The following is a 22,709-nucleotide window of genomic DNA, read 5'->3' on the forward strand; positions in this document are numbered from 1 at the left end:
CAGATGTCAAGAATTATAACATTCATAAACCAGTTAGAGAACACTTCAATCTCTCTGGTCACGTGATTACAGACATGAAAGTTGCGATATTACAACAAAAAAACTTCAAATCCAGACTCCAGCAAGAAACTGTTGAATTAGAATTCATTTTCAAATTGGATACAATTAACTTAGGTTACCTTGCATAATGACTTAGCCATTCCCAGTCTCTATTCAAGCCTATTTCCCCTTGTTTTTTCCTACCCGCTTCCCCCCCCCCCCCCCCGGACATTCTTGTTTAAACCCTGGATTTGTGCTGGAAATGGCCCACCTTGATTATCATACACATTGTAAGGAGAGTGATCACTTTAGATAAGCTATTACCAGCAGGAGAGTGGGGTGGGAGGAGGTATTTTTTTCATGCTTTGTGTGTATATAAAAAGATCTTCTACACTTTCCACAGTATGCAGCCGATGAAGTGAGCTGTAGCTCACGAAAGCTTATGCTCAAATAAATTGGTTAGTCTCTAAGGTGCCACAAGGACTCCTTTTCTTTTTGCGAATACAGACTAACACGGCTGTTACTCTGAAATCTCCCAATAAACGGGAAAGCTTGTCTCTCTCACCCACAGAAGTTGCTCCAGTAAAAGATGATCTATCACCTACCTTGTTTCTCCAATATCCTGGGACCAACACAGCTACATCAACAGTACATACTTTCCCCTTTTTTGTTTAAAATAAAACAAACTTCACAGCTTGTACAATCAAATGATTGTGGATGTGCACAGTTAGGGTATTCTATGGTCCAAAACTGGAACAGTTAGTGGAAGAATGGGATCTGCATGACTGTTCTAAAACAATGCCCCTCTCCTAAACCTGACATCATATGGGCCAGAGATTTGGCCATACTGAGTCAATTGCAGAATGATGCCTAAATCTGTTGGAAGATGAAATAAAGTGCATGTCTATACCACCCCCCGCTGATAGCACCTAACCAATTACTTTTCTGTAGCATTTTGCTATGCAGTTTTTTTATTCAAAAATAATTTGCATCCTGTTTCTGTCACATTTCCCCCTCTCATCTCTGTCCTTTTTGTTGTCTGTCCCTCTCCCCACCCTGCTTTTCTTTTGACAAGTTCCCTTTTAAAAACACTTCACACTACGTTGCAAAGCCCGAAGTTAGAAGCTGGATTGATTTTTTTTTTTAATTCGTTTTCCCTCCCCTTTAAAGGTTTCTACGCTAGAAAATGTAAACAATAGCTAATGCTTTGTTTATCTGATACCCACACCACCTTTAAGAGTTGGCCGGAAGCCTGAGTCCATACCTGTAGGAAGGGGAACTGCTGCCCTGGGTCCATTTGTGTATGCATACAGAGGTACTGGAAGTAGGGGGGCTGCTACGCTGCCTGGCTTGAAGTGGTTTCCCTTTTATAGACAAGCTTTACCGTTTGGTGCAATGGCTGTCAGCACCCCCACAATTTAAAAAAGAAAAAAAAAGAAACGGTTCCAGCCCCCCTATGTAGCTAGAGCCTTGTATAAATAGGGACCAGAAGCCCCAGGAACGCAGCGTTCGTGGTTTAAGGCTGGCGCTGGCTGAGCGGGGATGGAGGGAGGCCAGGCCTGGCTGGGTCGGTGGGGCTGGAGCCAAGCGAAGGGAATGTTTTAAAAGCTTTGCCCCAAGGCCCAGGCTGCTGCTCGGGCCCTGACTGAAACCTAGCGGCTTCACAGCCCGCTTAGCCCCCTTTGGGGTGAGAAATCCGTTTCCTTATCTAGCGCCAGGGATTCACATCCTCCCCCGCCCGGGGGCAGAGCTTCCCCGCCGGCCCCCGCCCCTGCCGGCTCCGCCCTGCCCCGCGGGCCGCTCCCCGCTCGGAGCGGGGCCGAGGGCGCCGGGGCCATGGGCGCGGGCTGGGGCTGCGCGCTGGGGCTGGGGCTGCTGCTCCTGCTCTGGGCGGCGGCGGCGGCCGCCCCCCCGCTGTGCAACGTGAGCCTGGAGCAGGCCCCGCAGCAGCGCTGGCTGCCCGCCCTGCGGCACTTCGACCCGGCCTTCCTGCGGGCGGCCGTGGCCCGGGTCATCGAGTGAGTGAGTGTGTGAGCGAGGTCTCTGGGGGCGCCGCCCGGCCCCGCTGTCTGGGCCCCCCACGGTCCCACACACCCAGCCCGGGGCGTGGCTCGGGGGCGGGGGGGTGTCTCTCCCCTCGTTTTTCCGAGGGCGCCCATCACCGTGGCGCCCGGCTGGTGGGCCCTGCCTCAGCAACGCTGCACAGCCCCACTCGGGGGGGGGGCATGGAGCCAGCAGAGCCGAGTGCGGGCAACCAGCGTCGTCCCGCCGCCCTTTGCTCTCCGCTCGCCTTCCCCACCCGCTTCTTTTGCCTGGTGTCTTGTCCAGGGGCTCTCAAAGTGGGGGGGTCGGGACCCCTCAGGGGGTCGCCAGGTTATTAGCTGGGGAGGGGGGGCAGCCGCCAGCTGCCACCCCCAAACCCCGCTTTGCCTCCAGCATTTATAATGGTGTGAAATATATAAACAAGTGTTTTTAATTTGGGGGGGGGGGTCGCACTCAGAGGCTTGCTCTGCGAAAGGGGTCACCAGTACAAAAGTCTGAGAACCCCTGGTCTTGTCCCTAGCAGATCTCCCCATGCCGGGACGGCCCCTGCTGGATGGTACCGGAGCTGCTGCTTTGCTTGGAACCTGCCCTGGGGCTCTGCTGGCTGAACAGCTGCCTTGGTAGCAGGCCTAGGGGCCGTGCAGAGGGGCCCTGGAAGGCCATGTTGCGAGTGGGTGATGATGGGCTGGGCCCATACTTTGCACACCTGGGAGGAAGGGGAGGTAGCTGGTTCTGGCCCATTGGCTGGGTGAGGGTGCTCTGAGTGATGGTGGATTTTGCCAGCTTCAAGCCCCAATACTCAGGCTTTATGTAAGTAGAGTGAATGTCACCCTAATAAATAGCAATTTTAAAACCCCCAATACCACAGTGATGGCTGGTTAGAAATGTATAAAATTTGGAGTTTGAGGGGCCCTAATGGGAGAGGAAAAAGCATTGCACCCTGTAAAGCCTTAAGCACATGCTTCCCTTCCCTTCCCTTCCATGAATCCTGCTGAACGCCGCGGGATTACTTATGTGGATCAATGGCTGTGGGATCGAGGGATAAGATCGTGAGCCCTACAGGCAGTCTAGCACAAGTGTGGCTGCTAATTAATAATTGATAACGCAAAACAACTTTCTGTCTTGTGCTGACAAGATGGGCAGTGAATCCAATAACTGGTTAATGTGTGAGGTGTAGATACTGTACATACCACTCTGACTTGCTCACACCCATCTTCAAGGGAAAGATTAGCTGATATTTTGGATTTGTCTTTCAGTGAAAGTGTACCTAAGTGGGTCCATGCTGTCATTCGGCCAGTAGCAAAAGAACTGGAGTCTTTTATCCCTCAACCCTTTGCAGGAGAGATCCTGGGAATGTGCAAGGCACTGGGGATTAGTGTTGGAGATGGAATTCTCGTGAATTTGGCCTATGAATTTTCTGCGTAAGTATCTCACTTATCCTGGGAAATAAATTCAGAATATTCCAATTTTAAGGCAGTGGAGCAGAGTGTCTTAATGCAAAATGGCTATAAAGTATAATAGATTGAAGATGATAAATCTCGGGTCTAATATATGAGATGGAATCAGACTGAATTTTGAGCATACAAATCAATCAAGCAACATTAATGCTCTAATGGGGGGTGAGATGGTGCAGTGCAGTAATGTATATATTGAAATTAAGGCTGTCAATTAATCGCAGTTAACTCACATGATTAACTCAAAACAATTAATCGTGATGAAAAAAATTAATCGCGATTAATCGCACTGTTAAACAATAGAATACCAACGGAAATTTATTAAATATTTTGGATGTTTTTCTACATTTTCAAATATATCTATTTTGATTACAACACAATATAAAGTGTACAGTGCTCACTTTATATTATTTTTTATTATAAATATTTGCACTGTAAAAATGATAAACAAAAGAAATAGTATTTTTCAATTCACCTTATACAAGTACTGTAGTGCAATCTCTTTATCATGAAAGTGCAACTTCCAAATGTAGGTTTTTTTGTTAACTGAACTCAGAAACAAAACCGTGTAAAACTTTAGAGCCTACAAGTCCATTCAGTCCTACTTCTTGTTCAGCCAATCACTAAGAGAAATAAGTTTGTTTACATTTACGGGAGATAATGCTGGCCACTTCTTCATTACAATGTCACGTGAAAGTGAGAACAGGCATTCACATGACACTGTTGTAGCTGGCGTCACAAGATATTTATGTGCCAGATGCGCTAAAGATTCATATGCATCTTCATGCTTCGGCCATCGTTCCAGAGGACATACTTCCATGATGATGACGGTTGTTAAAAAAAAAAAAAAAATTAAATTTGTGACTGAACTCCTTGGGGGAGAATTGTATGCCTCTTGCTCTGTTTTACCCACATTCTGCCAGATATTTCATGTTATAGCTGTCTCGGATGATGACCTAGCACATGTTGTTCATTTTAAGAACACTTTCTCTGCAAATTTGACAAAATGCAAAGAAAATACCAATCTGAAGTTTCTAAAGATAGCTACAGCACTTGAACCGAGATTTAAAAATCTGAAGTGCTTTCCAAAATCTGAGAGTGACGAGGTGTAGAGCATGCTTTCAGAAATCTTAAAAGAGCAACACTCTGATGTGGAAACTACAAAACCCAAACCACCAAAAAAGATGCCACCAGCAGAAGGTTGATTTTCTGACTCATAATGATGAAAATGGACATGCATCGGTCTACACTGCTTTGGATGGTTATCAAGCAGAACCCGTCATCAGCATGAACGCATGTCCCCTGGAAGAGTGGTTGAAGCGTGAAGGGATATATGAATCTTTAGTGCATCGTGCATGTAAATATCTTGTGACACTAGCTATAACAGTGCCATGCGAAGGCCAGTTCTCACTTTTCGGTGACATTGTCAACAAGAAGCAGGCAGCATTATCTTCTGCAAATGTAAACAAACTTGTTTGTCTGAGTGATTGGCTGAACAAGAAGTAGGAGTGATTGGACTTGTAGGTTCTACAGTTTTACCTTGTTTTATTTTTGAATGCATGTTTTTTGTACTTAATTCTACATTTGTAAGTTGCACTTTCATGATAAAGAAATTGCACTACAGTACTTGTATGAGGTGAATGGAAAAATACCATTTCTTTTGTTTTTCACAGCACAAATATTTGTAATCAAAAATAAAGTGAGCACTGTACGCTTTGTATTCTGTGTTGTAATTGAAATCAATATATTTGAAAATGTAGAAAACGTCCAAAAATATTTAAATAAATGGTATTCTATTATTGTTAACAGTGCGGTTAATTGCAATTAATTTTTTTAATTGCTTGACAGTCCTAATTGAAATGTCAAAGCAAACCGGCAGGGAGCATCCCTTCAAAAGCTCATTAGATCCTTAACAGTTAAAAAGTAAATTAGATTAGTTTAATCATTTAGGCTGTAGGATTTCACTCAAAAAGCAGAAGTAAGGAGGATTTGTCTGCTCTGAGAAAATGAGTTTTGTTTTTTGTTTTGTTTATTTTTGAAAAGTTGTTTGTTAAGTATCACTTAGCTTCCGCTTGGAAACAAGTACATTTGTGTTTAAAACTGTCATGTTAGCTGATTGTGGCTATAGCCGCAAGTTACTTTTTGGGTTTGTCTACAGTGGGAAAATGAGGATAGTTCTCTTTCCTACGGTGAACAAATCATAGAATATCAGGGTTGGATGGGACCTCAGGAGGTCATCTAGTCCAACCCCCTGCTCAAAGCAGGACCAATCCCCAATTTTTGCCCCAGATCCCAAATGACCCCCTCAAGGATTGAACTCACAACCCTGGGTTTAGCAGGACAGTGCTTAAACCACTGAGCCACCAAGCTTAAATGGGGGGAAAAAGTTAACTTTTGTTTATTTTCAGTCAGTCAGTTAGTGCATGAGGAAACAGAAACAGGTTGTTTGAGTTCACAGCACTGCAGAGAAATGTTTAATTTAAAAAAAAATGACACACAAATTTTTCATCTGGAAAAATTCGCTCTCCATGTTTGGTTTTGACCCCTTTTCATCACAGTAGCTGAATGTTGGGCTTACTCTAGGTGACACTGTCTCTTTGCAAGCATAACTATCTGATATGTAAAAAGAAAAGGAGTACTTGTGGCACCTTAGAGACTAACCAATTTATTTGAGCATAAGCTTTCGTGAGCTACAGCTCACTTCATCGGATGCATAAAGTGGAAAGTACAGTGAGGAGATTGTACTCCTCACTGTACTTTCCAGTCTCCTCACTGTACTTTCCACTTTATGCATACGATGAAGTGAGCTGTAGCTCACGAAAGCTTATGCTCAAATAAATTGGTTAGTCTCTAAGGTGCCACGAGTACTCCTTTTCTTTTTGCGAATACAGACTAACACGGCTGCTACTCTGAAACCTATCTGATATGTGCGGGGCCCCTGCTGTGAGGTAGTCAGTGCCCTCTGCTCACAATGAAGCCATTAAGAGTTGAGGATTCTCCGCAGGACACTGGATTGGGTCCTAAAACATATGCGAGGTGGTGATGAAATAGCAACAGAAAGCTAATTTGTTGCTCATCGTTTCTATGATCTAAACATAATATATTTTACATGTAATCCTGTAAAAACAGCCTGGGTGCTGTGTTTGGAATCCTAGATTGCTGCATATTATGAAAGGAGAGTGACATATTTTTTTCTTTATCAGTTTTCTTCCAGGATCCTCAGGCATCTATTCTCTTTTATGGAAACAGTGTGCCACTATTACCATAAGCAGTAGGTTATTACATAGGGGTGTGTGTACCTTATCTAGACAGGGAAAAATATTGCATTAACACATACCTTCTAGTTCAGGTCAAAGGTATCCTGGGTGTAATTGGGTGCAGTTCCACTGGAGTCCTTGGAGTTGTACCTGTTGAAAAAAGAGCTGAATATGGCTTTTAGAGTTTGGTATATGCTCCTTTGAGTGTGCCGTGATCTACAAGTGATGGTCAAATGTTCAGTAATCATTCAAGTGTTACTGCATGACTCAGATGCCACTCACAATGGATAAAATTCTATATTTTTAACAGGAGATTTTTATTTTGTGATGTGTAAGTTGTTTCTTAATGCTAATAAAGGCCAGATAGCTCTGGTTAATTACTTTCTAGCTGAAGAGTTGTCTATTAAGAGTTAAAGACTGTAAGGTATGGTTTGCTATGAGAGAGCAGTATTAGAGGGAGACCGATTGCTATAATTAGGGTTCTATAACAATTTGCATTTTAAACTCCTGGTTACTGGTTTAAGTTACTCATAACTTCTCTGAACTCTCACATTTTGGGTTAAAATCTGCCTGAATTGGAATTTATGTTTTGGGAAACTTTGAGCCAAAATTGTTTAGTTTTCAAGTAACGGGAGAGTGGAAAAAAATATGCTTTCATCAGTATAAAAATGTTCTTAGTGGCTTTTTTATTTTATTTTTTTACGTTTAAATGCTGCAACAGCTGGTGTAAGGAAACTGAAGTTGAAATTTGGTGGGGATATCTCTCTCATTGAAGGAAAGTGTCTTAATGTTCTGATGAAAATTTATTTTGATTTTACCAAGTCTGAGCATTTGAAAATCACATTCTAAGTGCAGTGAGATTTTAACTAAGAAGTGCTAAATGTATAACATGCACTGCTAAAGGTTATGTTATAAATGCTTGAGTGGCAAATTTAGCAATCCAGTAACAATGAGCTGTGAATGCCTCAATCACTATTAGAGCTGGTTGTGAAATTTTTGACTCAACTTTTTTGTCAGACAGTGCCAATTCATCAAAACTGAAATTGTTTGCGGGAAAGGGTTGGTTTCGATAGATTTCTTGTCTGTCTCAAGTTTTTGGGAAGTTTTGAAATTGTCGAAATGTCCTGTTTTGAAACATTTGAAATGAAAAATTTCCATTTTTCTGTTTAAAATGACTTTTTATTTAGAAATTTAAGTTAATTATAGTTTAAAATATAAAACATTAAAAGGTTGAAATCAAAACAAAGCATTTTGATTGACCTAAACTGATTTAATTTTTTTTTTTTTTGGATTGTCAGTTTGCAAAAACTTTTGAGACTTCAACTTTTTGTCCCTATTTGGGATGGGAAAATTTTCCCAAGACAGGAAAAACATTTCCCACTCAGCTCTATTCACTATGTCTTGTAAGACAAAAAATTGCACAACTCCTGGGACTCACTTCCCTGGACCTCATGATGAGTAAGCTAGGGCATTGCAGAGATGTTAAGTTGCACAGTTAAGCACTCAGGTCAGGAGCAGTCAGTGTTAAGAGGCTGCATGTGTAATTTGAACGCCTCTCTTGTGTACATACATCATAATACAGTCTTTCATTACATGATTACATCCTGTTTCTTAAATAATACAAATTTTTTCTACAACCATAAGTACACATAATTTTTTAAATTCTGATATATTTTTATCATTTTCATTGTCAATAATTCAATATCTTTTTTGATTTTTGCCTTTAGAGAGTTGAGAACCAATATATAAAGCATGCATTTTAATATCGGGCCCAATCCTGTTATATTAAGGGTAATTATTGTTTTAGTCAAGGGAGAAGAGAGAGACCTAGCTAAGTTAATTCTTTTTAACTTGACCCTGGGCTTGTCAAGGTAAATGTAGATACATCATTTATTTTATGGGCATAATTTTAGATTTTTTGTATCCAAAGAAACTGCTGAACTGGTTGATAATTTGCAGCGGGATGGGGATTGGTACCTTTAAGGTTAGTGAATGAAAGCAGCATGTTACCTGCTTGAAAAGGTATTTTTATGGTTGGAGGAAACTGAGATGCCTATGTACCAAGAGTAGCACCTGACCTTTATAGCTAGGAATTATAGTGCTGGGTTATAATTGTGTTTGTCCTATAAATAACTTTCATGGACTCTTTTCAGAGTAGCAGCCGTGTTAGTCTGTATTCGCAAAAAGAAAAGGAGTACTTGTGGCACCTTAGAGACTAACCAATTTATTTGAGCATGAGCTTTCGTGAGCTGCAGCATCCCATGAAGTGAGCTGTAGCTCACGAAAGCTTATGCTCAAATAAATTGGTTAGTCTCTAAGGTGCCACAAGTCCTCCTTTTCTTTTCATGGACTCTGTTGGTCTGTCAGACAAAGAGTAGCACATAGTACTATAGGATATTATAGATGTGTATCTCAGTCAGTAAAAACAATTGGATGGCAATATGTACAGTATAGAAATGGTATATAATTAAAGATGGCATCGTAATACATATGCTGAAAGGGGCGGAGAGAAGGTTGCAAACGCAACTTTTACTGTCACAGATGAGCGTTTACATTGCTTTGTGGTCTCCACATGTGGTTTTTTAAACTGTAGCTGTTTAACATTTGTATATGCAATGCCATAAGTGCTAATGGCATTTTACAGAGAAAATAAAATAAAGGTTCAGTCACGGCCGTAAGAAATTTCCTGAAAAATTATTCAATATTGAAAAAATCTCTGTGTTTTGGGGTTTTTTAGATAGTTCCCTTCTGCTTTTGTTTTCCAAGGTTCTGTACCAGTATTGTTGCTCAAGATTCCAAGGGAAAGATTTACCATGGTCGGAACATGGACTATGCTTTCGGAGATATTTTACGCAAGATGACAATTGACGTGCAGTTTATGCAAAATGGGCAGGTATGGTCTGTTTTTGGTACGGGTTGATGCTGTTTTCTGAGAATGGCACACAGGTCTGCATATTTTTAAGCAGCTGGACTTAGTGGTTTGAATAACAAATCCACAGAGGAGTGCAAGAAAATGAGTAATAGAATATTTGCTGTTTAGAGTGCTTCGCCATCTGTCCAGGTTTATATAATAGAGCTTTGTTTATCATTGTAGTATCTGAGCACCCCAGCCTCTCTCTCTGGGGCTACGGTGTAACTGCATTTGAGTTATTCATTTTTGGGCACCACAATATCAGAGAGAAATTGAAAAACTGGACAGAATTCATACTAAAACAAAATTGACCTGGGGCCAGGAGAGACCTACTTACAAGGAAATATTGAAAGAGCAAAATATGTATAGGATAGTGAAGGGAGAACACAAGTTTACAAATATTAGAATGGTGAAAACTCCAAGAATGGAGAGGAATTATTTAAGGTGGTACATGGGTGTATAACAAGAGTTTAATGGAAGGAAGTTAAGAAAAGGGGAACTCAGACTGAGTTTGAGAAAAATCTTCTTGATTGTGCGATGTATTTGGCTGGAGAATAGTCTCCCAAGGAGACCAAACGCAGAGCACATTTAAAACATGATCAAAATATTTGAACACATGCAGTAGAGCTCAGTTTTGGTGAGGAGAGGGATTGGAGAGCCTAACAAGTAATTTTCGTCTCTGATTTCTCTGATTCTTCCCTTTCAACACTATCTTTTCCTTTTTAAGAATCTTATTGCATGGCTGTCAGTCTGACAACTTCTGCAAATATTATATGCGCTGACCAATGTGTGTGTTTTAGTTTTTAATATTTTAAATGATGTATTTGCTGTTGCAGTCTCCTCATATCTGTCTATCTTAGAAATGGAGGATTCTGCCTCACAGTCAGACACTCGCTAACTTGAACAACATTTTAATAGCAGTTGGGTTATCCTTAGCAATGAAATGCAATGGAATTTAATCTTCGCTTTTTTTATCTCTAGTTTCCTTCTTCAATCATGATGCAGATATTTGAATGTCATAATGTTATTGCGTTAACTTTTTCAAATGACAAATGTTGGAATCCAGTTATTTCTTCACTGGAAATCCACAGGTAAAATGTAAGAATCTGTTTTGGACCATTGTATTAAAAACATGTCTGTCCCATAACTGTAGAATGGTGTACATTTTCTGATTTCAGGTAGCGTATAAGGGTACCACATTTATGGGCTATGTCGGCTTATGGACCGGACAGAGTCCACACAAGTTTACAATTTCTGGTGATGAACGAGGTAAGTCAAGCTCACAACCATAGCACTGTCATACCAAAACATTTCAATAGTTTAACTCCTTAGTTGTAAATGATGTAGTTGAACATCGTTCTAAAGCACTTTTGTCTAAGTGAGGTTGGAGCTATCACCTTATGCCTGACAACTCTCCTACGTTAGATGGGACTTACTGCAGTTCAGCTGCTTTTATCCTTGTCCGACTCTTCTGCCAGAGTCTCCCTCAAACATGCTGGCCACTGAAGTGGGGTAGAGCACAACTTTCTGGCCTCCTGCATACATAAGCACCTGTGGCCACCCCGAAGAGGAGAGATGTTTAGATGTCTATATGGCAGCATTTGAACTTCAAACAGCAGAAGCAGGAGATGGGGGAATTCTGGGGAGGCAGCAGGAGGAGAATTTGTGGCCCTTTGAGGAGACGCCACTGAGGAAGGGAGACATGGGGCTGAGAGAAAGAGACCATCTTGTGCAGGGAGTCAAAAGCCTGGATCCCCTGGCCTGTTCTAGTATGGTAGGGCCCATGCATACGGGGGAAAAGAGGAGAAGAGAGGCAGTTGGATCTGCAGCGTGGGAAAAGAAGGGTTGAAGAAGTGGTTGGAGACAGTGGATTAAGGGATGAGGGAAGACTGAGAAGCAGTGCAGACCCACTTGAAGGGTCATTGGAGAGAGAAGGGACAACTGATGACAATGGAAAAGCATTTGAGAGCAATGAAGGCAGAGGTGGCAATGTCCCTTTAAGTTAGAGGCCAGTCTCTCCCCCTTGGGAACCTGAGTTTAGATTGAAAGATGTAGAGGCATGTATAGAACGGTCAGACCTTGGATCCCAGTTTTTGAAGGAAGCAAACCAATGTTTAATGAGGGGGAGGCAAAAGGAGAATTAAGCATTGTTAAATATTAGAGATGGGTCTGAGCACCAGAGTTGAGAGGTAGTTCGATGTGGGTCAAGTTAGGGCACCCTTGTCCACCAGGCACTGGACTGAGATGATGATCTTGCTTCATATACTCTTATATGATAAGGATGTATGACCTTGGTCTCTACAAAGAACAATAGCACCAACAGCAGCGTGCGGGGAGCGTGTATTGCTGTTGTGCAGAATAACAACTGCCGCTGGCTTGCTTTTTTTACCTACCGCTGAACTATTGAGATAAAATTGAGGGAAGGAGTCATGAGACTAGAGGAGGTGATGGCTCTACATTAGCCTAAAAGTTATTTAAGTGACAGGAAGGATTCTTCCTGTGGACTTTCTCATTTGTGTTTCTGGCCCGTGGATAATTTTAACCATGAATGTCAGTTTCTGTTCTGCTTAGTTTTCTTCAGCCAAAGAGTCATCACTGCTTTTTTAGCTGTGCTCCAGATTTCTGTCCAGTACTTTTCATTCTTTGTAGAATTAAAATACAATAAATTATACAGGGAACATAAAAGTAGGAGCGTTTCCCCTAGAAGCTGTTAACAGTTTAGGCGTGGCTGGCTGAATTGTGACCATGTCGTTAATGTGTGTTACAAGACTCTGCCCTCTGTTACACTAACCTCAGCCTTTCTCTTGCCCAGTATTCTGCTATGAAGAAATAATGTTTATAAATGGAAAAGCCAGTGAGTCACCAACTGTAATGGGAAAGGAACGTGGGGACTTTACGACTGAAATTGTTAGTGTTGGTCTTTCCTGAGAGGTGTTGAGTACTTCTTGTGACAGTGCCCCTTAAATTCACTTGATATTGAGTCTCCTACAGTGATTTTACTTTTGGGTTTTTGGTGTAGGTAAAGTGAGAAAAGACTAGTTGTCCCAAACTCTGTTGCAGTATTGGTCCCTGACGCAGTGGCTGTCGCATTATAGCTACCTGGTGGGTCATTCTCCACCCAAAAGTTGCTGCAGCTGATGCTGAAGTTGGTAATCAGTGGCTGTCACTTTGATTCCCAATAGCAGCATGGCTAGAGAATTTATTGTACTGTACTTTGTTGGTGAGGGAGAGGATTATAGAGATCGAAAACAGAGCTTGAGAGGAGAAGTGAAGGATGGTAAGATGGGGAGAGATGATGAAGATACACAGTATAGGTATTGGTTGGCAGCAGGAATTGCCTGCGTGTATAATAGCACTTCCCTTTTCTTTTTTCAGATAAGGGAAGATGGTGGGAGAATGCGGTAGCTGCTTTCCTGAGTCGAAACGTCCCAGTCAGCTGGCTTGTCAGGGATGTACGTATGCAAAGTGTTCTATCTTCTTTATCTTAGTCACATACCACTAGCTGTTTGAAGACGCAAAGTATAATAAGAACTTTGTCGTTCCATTTTTCATTTGTGTTGAAAATTACATAGATACCCTGGCAAGTATATGACCTGTATAGGAGCGTATTGTATTGGTTGAGAGTTTTTGAGCTATAAACTGTCCGAAGGCAGGAAATAGAGGCCCTTCCAGTACTGCAGGGGCTTCTTGCCAAGTAGCTTGAATTTATCACTCAGTAACATTTAAGTTTCTGTGAAAAGACGCCCGTCCCACAGAACAGGAAGTATTTTAAGGGACCAGGTGGCTACAAAGTAGTGTAAATGCATAATAGCTGCACTGTTAGCTAGACATACAGGTGGGTATGCGATAGGGAAGGTATTTTACCCCACTCTGAACTCTAGGGTACAGATGTGGGGACCTGCATGAAAAAACCCCTAAGCTTATTTTTACCAGCTTAGGTTAAAACTTCCCCAAGATACAAACTATTTTACCTTTCGCCCTTGGACTTTATTGCTGCCACCACCAAGTGTCTAATAAATATATAACAGGGAAAGAGCCCGCTTGGAAACGTCTTTCCCCCTCCCAAAATCCTCCCAAACCCTACGCCCCCTTTCCTGGGGAAGGCTTGATAAAAATTCTCACCAATTTGCATAGGTGAACACAGACCCAAACCCTTGGATCTTAAGAACAATGAAAAAGCAATCAGGTTCTTAAAAGAAGAATTTTAATTGAAGAAAAAATAAAAGAATCACCTCTGTAAAATCAGGATGGTAAATACCTTACAGGTAATCAGATTCAAAACATAGAGAATCCCTCTAGGCAAAACCTTAAGTTACAAAAAGACACAAAACCAGGAATATACATTCCCTCCAGCACAACTTATTTTATCAGCCATTTAAACAAAACAGAATCTAACACATATCTAACTAGATTGCTTATTAGCCCTTTACAGGAGTTCTGACCTGCATTCCTGCTCTGGTCCTGGCAAAAACAACACACAGACAAAGAGAACCTTTGTTTCTCCCCCACTCCAACTTGGAAAGTATCTTGTCTCCTCATTGGTCCTTTTGGTCAGGTGCCAGCGAGGTTATCCTAGCTTCTTAACCCTTTACAGGTGAAAGGGTTTTTCCTCTGGCCAGGAGGAATTTTAAAGGTGTTTACCCTTCACTTTATATTTATGACATAGCTGCACTGGTAGCTAGACATACAGATGGGTATGTGATAGGGAAGGTATTTTACACTATTTGCAAATATAGTTGCATATTTAGGCTATTGCTTCAGCAAGTATTCAGCTTCACAGTGAGAAGTACACAGGCATTTAAACTCTGGCTAAGATTATGGTTTAATGGAATCCCACGTGGTTCATACATATATGCGATGTACTGGGTAGTTGGCGAGATAAAACTGCGCTGCTTCTCAGTGTCATGAATTACAACAAACAAGACGCTTTCGTTTCCAAGTAAAATAAACAGTATGTTCCACTGCGGAGCAGGTGTGTGGTGTCTGAAAGCAGCACTGTAGTTGGCAGTTTTGATAAATCTGTCACAAAGGGTCTGTCTCTTCTGCAGTCAGAGGTGCGAATACAGCGCATGTAGACACACCTGAGCTGGCTTTGATCTAGGTAGATCAGATAACAAAAGCCGTGAAGCCACGATGGCATAGGCGTACAAGTTCTTTTGGGTCCTTGGGTCTGTACTTCAGCAGGTAGTTTGTGTTGCCATGTCTTCACTGATATTGAGTTAGCTAGATGAGAGCTAGTCTGAATCTTCTTGAGAAGATTCAGTTCCCATCTCAAACTCAGAAGAACCTGAATGAACACTTCTGCAGAAGCTAGTTAGTTGTTGCAGGGATTCGATTTAAAATAACCACCTGCTTATCCAATGTTTTGCCTTCAGCAATATGTATGTACTGAAACAATTAGTGTAACAGTTTTTAATTGTAAAGCCAAATGCCTTTTGCCAGAATATCTCAAAACGAAGACATTGAAAAATAATACACACCTGTTGAGGCATCAAAGTGGCATTGTGGGATCTTATATTTGATTCATTTGGTGAAACTCCAAAGGGGAGAGATTAAATTTTCAAGGAGGGAGTCGTTATGTGTAACACTGGGTGTTTGTTGAAAGTTCGTGAGTATACTAGAACAAAGAGGAGTCCTTGTGGCACCTTGGAGACTAACACATTTATTTGGGCATAAGCTTTCGTGGGCTAGAACCCACTTCATCAGATGCATGGAGTGGAAAATACAGGAGCAGGTATAAATACATGAAAAGATGGGAGTTGCCTTACCAAGTGTGAGGTCAGTCTAACGAGACAATTCAATTAACAGTAGGCTACCAAGGAAGGAAAAAAAACTTTTGAAGTGGTAATGAGACTGGCCCATTTCAAACAGTTGACAAGAAGGTATGAGCAACAGTAGGGGGAAATTAGTATGGGGGTAATTAGGTTTAGGTTTTGTAATGACCCAACCACTCCCAGTCTTTATTCAGGCCTAATGTGATGGTGTCCAATTTGCAATTTAATTCAAGTTCTGCAGTTTCACATTGCAGTCTGTTTTTGAAGTTTTGTCAACTTTTTGAAATGGACCACTCTCATTACCACTTCAAATGTTATTTTTCCTCCCTTGGTATGCTACTGTTAATTGAATTGTCTCGTTAGACTGACCTCACATTTGGTAAGACAACTCCCATCTTTTCATGTATTTATACCTGCTCCTGTATTTTCCACTCCATGCATCTGATGAAGTGGGTTCTAGCCCACGAAAGCTTATGCCCAAATAAATTTGTTAGTCTCTAAGGTGCCACAAGGACTCCTCGTTCTTTTTGCTGATACAGACTAACACGGCTGCCACTCTGAAACCTGAGCATACTAGATTTCCTGAATTGCAGAGTTCTCCCTATAGCTGATTACTGAACCCCCAATAGTAATAATCTTTTTGAAATGCCAGGTACATCTTGTCCAAAAGCTAAAGAAAATTAACTGTCTGTAACCAAACTCCATCTTGCCATGATATGTGGAATGAAGATAGAAATGTACAGAGGGCTGCATAGGAAGTATGTGCACGAAGCTCTAAGCAATTATTAGGATTTCAGTGCACAGATCCCAGGCTAAGGGAACCAAACAAGTGACTTTGAACAAGGTGATGAGAGGAGAGCACTTACACATTGTGACACACAAATCCAACCTCCTGCTTCTTTCCTGTTTGGCTCTCATTCACACACCTGATACTAGTTCAGCACATCTGAAATGAATTTGCAGGTGCAGTCTAGACAATGGTAGTGACCTTTGTACCATACGCACCATATGTTTCTTGCATAACTGCAGTGGAATAATGAGCAAACATTGAGACAGCTGTATATGAGGAAAAAAACCAAACCTTTGGTTACCGAGAGCCTGACATTGCTAAACATTTAATTTCTTCATGTACCTTGTTATACAAGGTACCTGCTGTCTCATTTGTTTGTTTTTATTTCACAAGCCCTGTTTTCTTTTAATTCCTGTACTGTGTTAATTTGTTAGGGTCAGTTTTTAAGGGAGTATTTCCTACAGCCCTAATCTTGCAAACACTTCAGCATGTGCATAGTTTTACACTTATGAGTAACTCCATTGACATCAATGGGACTAGCCGTGTGCATGAAGTTACGTGTATAAGTTTGCAGGAGTAAGGTTTAAATAACTCATTTGCATTTTTATCTCCCCACTGCCACCAGTATTCACATAAACCAAAGTTAAAACCAAGGCCTGGAGAAGCCTTTTTTCTTTCATCCCATAATTTAGGGCTCAGTCCTGCAAAGTGCTTCCGTGGAAATTGACAACACACTCAGGTCCTTTACTTTTCATCATTGATGCTCTCTGGGTACTTTCTATATTTTACTCAGTTGGGATGGTGAAACCAGAGTACTCAATTCCTAGTCATTGTCCTTTCCTGGTTCTTATGCCGAATGGTGGAAGTCGGGTTGGACAGCTATTTTCATGGAATTTTTAAAAATGTCACTTACTAGCTGTGGGGAAAAATGTGTGTTCACCAAACCTGGACCTACCTGACAATCGTGTGCTTGGGCTGGGATATTCAAAGGAGCCTAAGGGAGTTAACTACCCAAGTCCCATTGAAAGTCAGCTAGGAGCAGGGGCCTAATTTCCTTAGGCTCCTTTAAAAATCCCAGTCTTGGGGTTGTTTTTCTCTTTTTTGGTTTCCTCATTCTTCCTAATGGGCCTGATGAGTTGAAAGGAACGACTCTTAGCATTAACTTCTCACTAGTGGGAGGATGTGGTGTACAATTTGGGTTTATATATGGTTCCAGTTCTGCCAACATTTAGATGCGTGCTTAAGTTCAAGCACATTGCCTAGTCCTCTTGGCTTCAGTGGGCCTGCTTAGAGTGCATACATTGATTGCAAGATCAGGGCCTAAATGAGAAACCATTCCCATACTACACAGATACCCACTCTACTGATCACTAAGCCAAAACTGACCTTTTCCATAAAATGCAGCCTTCACTGGAGCCAAGAGCCCCCCGGCTCTGAGCTGTCTTGATGCAGTGTCTCGGCAGGCTGTGCAGTATTGATTCCCAGTGATTTTGGTTTTGCACTAGACCCTGAGCAAAGCTGCAGACTTTCAAGCTGCCGTTCTCAAACTGGCTGCGACCCCGATCATTGCGGACGTTTACTACATCGTCGCAGGAACGTCGCCCAAAGAGGGCGTGGTCATCACAAGGAATAGAAGGGGGCCGGCAGACATCTGGCCTCTTGAGCCCACAGCTGGAGCGTAAGTGGCCACAAATGTTGCTTTGTTTCACCTTTGTGAGCTGCTATTGGGAAGAGTGTTCAATAGACCCAAGACGCGGTGGGAGGGCAGCATCTTGTGGTCTGCAGTGTCGACTATGGTTGAGCCTGGAGATGCTTTCGCTAATGTCTCTGAATGGAGCTCCATCCAGCCCTCCTCAGCCAGGGAAGCCACTTTCGGACAGGGCAGGGGCAGTCCTCAGAGAACCGGGGGGAGAAAAGGGACATGTGGATTGTTTTTTTTTTTTTTACTGAGGACAATACACACAATTGAGATTATATAAGCCTGTGACAAGAAGTACAATTCAGTTACTGGTACAGATATGAATGCTATCCAATTGCTGAGCCGCTTCACTGGCAATAATATGCCAGTCTGCATGTATGTAGGAGATTCAGGGATGTTTCAAATTCATGTGTGTCACTGATGTACAGCTCAATTTACAAGTAACAGGATGTTTTTCTGACTGTTAGCCTTGCACACTCACTTTGGGATCTGAAAGTTATGCTGGATTCTTTCCTCCTTTTGTATCATCGCTGGTAATAAAAGATTTGCATGCTAAACTGCGCTATCTGTGACCTATCTGCAACCCCACTAGGTTCAGATATTACTATTGGGTAAATAATTTGTCGTCGTAACTAGAATTTAGCAGACAATTCAGTTGATGCACAAGATGAATCCAGCTGATTCTCTGTTAGTAATGCTGGCTTTGCAGGGCTAACAGAAGTAAAAAGCATTTTAAAAAACCTTATCTTTTTCACTAAAGTAAAACAAACAAACATGCCAAAAAAACCTCATGTCTGTTTTTATTAGCCACCTGTGCAACTGGGTGAAATTACACTTGCTTTTTTGGTTTGTTTTGTGGTGTAGGTGGTTCCGTGTGGAAACAAACTATGACCACTGGGTTGCTCCTCCTCCATTTGATAAACGAAGGTGAGTTTGAGTAGGAGTTGTGACCCCGGATGCCGTTTTTGTATTTAAGAGGTGACACAGGCTTCTTGGGTGCTTCCCTGGGCAGCTTCATGTGCTGAGCAGGCAGCCACTTCAGCTCCTGCAGCCTCACTCAGAAGAAACTAGACCAGGTAAGGAGTGATACTGCCTGGTTCCAGTGCTCTTTGGCTGGAAGCACAGTGGTCACAGGGTGACGACTCTCTAACATGAGGCAGAAGAAAATCGTGGGAAGGGAAAGATGCTTGGTGTTGGTGTCCCAGTAGAAGACAGAATTTAACCCTAACCATAGTGTTCAGGCCTCACAATGACAGGCTGTTTGGAGGCATTGTTAAAAGCCTCAGCAACATTTTTAGTTGATTTGGCTGTTTGATGCAAGGGGGCAAAATGTGTTGGCAGATTGGCTGCAGTTCTGTAGCTATATCCTCTAATGGTAATGCCTCTCATTCAATTATGGTCGATTGGATTCAGCTCATACCATCTTTTAGTGTAATTAAGCCCCAAGCAGATGTTTTGATGTGGATTGATTTAGTGGCCAACATTTCTCATTCAGGCTGCATAACGTTTTCTATGGCCGTTATTTTTGTTGAGTGACGTTGCATCCTTTCCTTGCAGAACTGCAGCCATTAAAGCTCTCAATGCCACTGGATGGGACAATATTAATTTTGAGACCCTCTTTCAGGTATTTCTTTTAAATTTTGCATCATGATGTCTGGATGTTGACTAAAAATTCTGCTGTTTGGAGAGAAGGTTAGAACAGCGATTAAGGAATGTGACGGTTTTTAGTGAGGATTTGGAAAATTACACAGGCATTTCATGGCTAAGGATATACAGCAAAGGGCTCATGTTTGCTCATTTGAGTGGCGATTGTCGTCAAGGGTCACTTGAACTGCGCTCTAGTGATGGAGAACTGAGCCAGGCTGTGCTGCTGATTTAGTGTATGACCTTGGGCAAGTCACTTAAGCCCAAATTTTCCAGTGTCTGTGAATTGTGGGTGACTCAATTTTGGAGCGCCCAAGTTGAGAATCCTGGGGTTTAATTTTCAGCCCCCATTGGCTTCAGCTGACACTGTGGGTGCTCAGCTTCTCTGAAAATTAGGCTACAGTGGTCTCAAACTGAGCATCCAGAATTAATTGGGCAGCCTTGATTCTTGTGTGGGGTTTTTAGGCAGTAATTCAGATATGGTAGACTTTCAGAAGCACATTAGGGAATTAAAAGTACAAGTTCCACTGATTTCTGCCCATTATATACTATAATTGTAGTGGTTCCTTTTAGGATGCTATGAACTATTACTTTTAAATGAGGAACATGTGTAACATAGCTGTATTCTGATTGCTCAGACAGGAGCATGTGAGGAACGCAGGTTGACTGTATCACCAGCATTATTAGATGATTTCTTTGGTACAAGCACAGGTATAAATACTGCAGACACTTAGAGAGGGGGTAGAAGGTTGATACAAGTTCCTCTTAAATGGAGGAACTTGACAAAACTTTGTGCATTTGCAAAGCTTTTTTGTTTAAAAATGTTCAATAAAGTGCTCTGATTTTTAAAAATGGATAGGGTAACCTTTGATCTTGCGTTATCCATCTTAAATAATTGTATCCGACTGTTTCTAAATAGCCTTAAACATTTCTTTTAATCTGACAAAATGACAGGCTCTTTAATTTTTTTGAATAGGTATTATCAGTGAGGCCGGTCTTAAACAAGTAAGTATCATGTTTAGAAACATAGATCAATGCCCATTGCCACACCAGGGCAGTTTATATTTAATTTCGATTTAGATTATCAGAAGATTTTCCTTTAACTGTGCAAAATATCCCATGATTTTCCCCAGCCTTAAACACTGCTCCTGTGCTCAGTGCTTTTCAGTGTCTGCCCTCACTTGGGTTTCTGACTTCTTTGTCGGTCACTCACTGTCCAGTAAAAGAACCATAGTTCATAAGGCTCAGTCCTCCTGTGTGTGGAGTCTACACTTCACAATAATATGCAACAATGAAGCAAATTGATACTCAGACCAGCCAGTCTTCCCCTGAGTGATGCATCTTGTTCCTGATATGTTGAATGTTCATTTTCCACTTAGTTTTTGTTGCAACTCTTGCCTTTGTTAATCAGTGTTAGTAAATTTGCTTTGCTTTGAAGAGGAAAAAATAATACATGCATACCGTAGCTACTGAGTGTAGTTTTACAAGCTACTGCATGCCTAACCAGTGCTGAGTTCTTTCACTGGCTCCATAATGGCTCTATGTTTTACAAAAATTTGCATCTCCCCTTCTTCCTGTTGTCCTGTTTTATTTTTAGACGTAGCTCAGTATCTCCACAGCTTCCCTCAATCACGCAAAGAGCTCTGGAATTGGTTCCTCAGGGTCAGCAACAAGGATTTAAGCCCCTATATATTGTGCTTATACTCTTCCTCACAATTTGAATTCTGTCACTGTAACAATTGAGATCAATACTATTAATATTCTAGTAAACTGATCAAATAGATACAGACTCACAATTTAGGGCATATTTTCTGCTGGGTAAAATTCCCTTGATCTCTATAGAGCTGTGCCATTTTGCACCAGGAGAGAATTTGGCTGTCAGTGTTACCAAACTCTTCCGGATATTTCAACACTCTGTGCCTTTTGATTGTTTTGATTTGGACAAGTAGAATGCTTCTTTCTAGTAAGATTGATTCTATTGCTTTGCTGTTGTTACCCGTATCTTCCTGGATTTGAGATGGTATTTTAAGCACACAGTACATCTTTTTTCCCCCTTTTCCCCCAGTTACACCATATATACCACGGTAATGAGTGCTGCAGTCCCAGACAAGTACATGACACGGATCAGAACCTGGGAGTGAACATGTGTAAGTAACATATTGGTGCTGATAGTTGTTTTCAATGAATATGAGCTCTCAGTGGTACCTATGGATGGGATTTCCTTTCCTGTTGAGGTGAGGGAACTTAGCACCTGATTCCCTTAGGCTGAGATTTTCATAAGAGCCCATCTCCCATTGAAGTTCAGTGGCCTGCTCTTCCAGTCCTGGGTTGGGCCTAAAAATCACACTTAATTTTATGAAGCTTTTAATGATGCAGTTTAAATGTCCAGCAGGGACTAGAGGTACAGTCCTATAAAACAGTGGTTTTCAAACTTTTTCTGGTGACCCAGTTGAAGAAAGTTGTTGACGCCCATGACACAATGGAGCTGGGGATGAGAGATTTGGGGTGTGGGAGGAGCTCAGGGCTGGGGCAGAAGGTTGGGGTGAGGGCTGTGGGGTGGGGCCGGGAAAGAGGGAGTTTCAAGGTGTGGGAGGGGCTCTGGGCTGGGGCAGGGGGTTGGGGTGTGGGAGGGGCTCTGGGCTGGGGGTGCAGGCTCTGGGGTAGGGCTGGGGATGAGGGGTTTGGGGTGCAGGAGGGGAATCCGGGTTGGGGGCAGGCTCAGGGCTGCGGCAGGGGGTTGGAGTGCAGGAGGGGGTCTGGGCTGGGGATACAGGCCCTGGGGTGGGGCCGGGGATGAGGGATTTGGGATGCAGGGACGTTTGCTGCTTCCTGCAACTCCCATTGGCCGGGAACGTGAACCGCGGCCACTGGGAGCTGCAGGCAGCCATGCAAATGTAAACAAACTGTCTTGTGGCTCGCCCGCGGATTACCCTGACAGGCCGCCGGTTGCCCGCCACTGCACTATACGGTAAGTTTTCCTTGAGGGTCCAATTTTGCTGTAATTTGAATGACTTTGGGTGTCTCATATGTCAAATCACTTCAGTTGTTCATTTCCCTCCCGCCCCCAAGAAACAGCATGTGCATGTTCAGGGGGTGAC

At 42.3% G+C, this 22,709-nt stretch overlaps 1 protein-coding gene across 1 annotated transcript; it reads left to right on the top strand.

Moving 5' to 3' along the window:
• Positions 1 to 1,825: 1,825 nt before the first annotated feature.
• Positions 1,826 to 21,758, top strand: NAAA (N-acylethanolamine acid amidase). The gene is made up of 10 exons (XM_073340417.1): positions 1,826 to 2,057; positions 3,339 to 3,503; positions 9,560 to 9,686; positions 10,883 to 10,973; positions 13,080 to 13,156; positions 17,774 to 17,946; positions 18,832 to 18,894; positions 19,525 to 19,591; positions 20,588 to 20,616; positions 21,677 to 21,758. Exons 1-10 carry the CDS (start codon positions 1,876 to 1,878, stop codon positions 21,750 to 21,752), a joined length of 1,050 nt encoding a protein of 349 aa, XP_073196518.1. The 5' UTR covers positions 1,826 to 1,875; the 3' UTR covers positions 21,753 to 21,758.
• Positions 21,759 to 22,709: the final 951 nt, after the last annotated feature.

The sequence above is a fragment of the Lepidochelys kempii genome, chromosome 4 (assembly GCF_965140285.1).
Source record: "Lepidochelys kempii isolate rLepKem1 chromosome 4, rLepKem1.hap1, whole genome shotgun sequence".
Classification (NCBI taxonomy): domain Eukaryota; kingdom Metazoa; phylum Chordata; order Testudines; family Cheloniidae; genus Lepidochelys; species Lepidochelys kempii.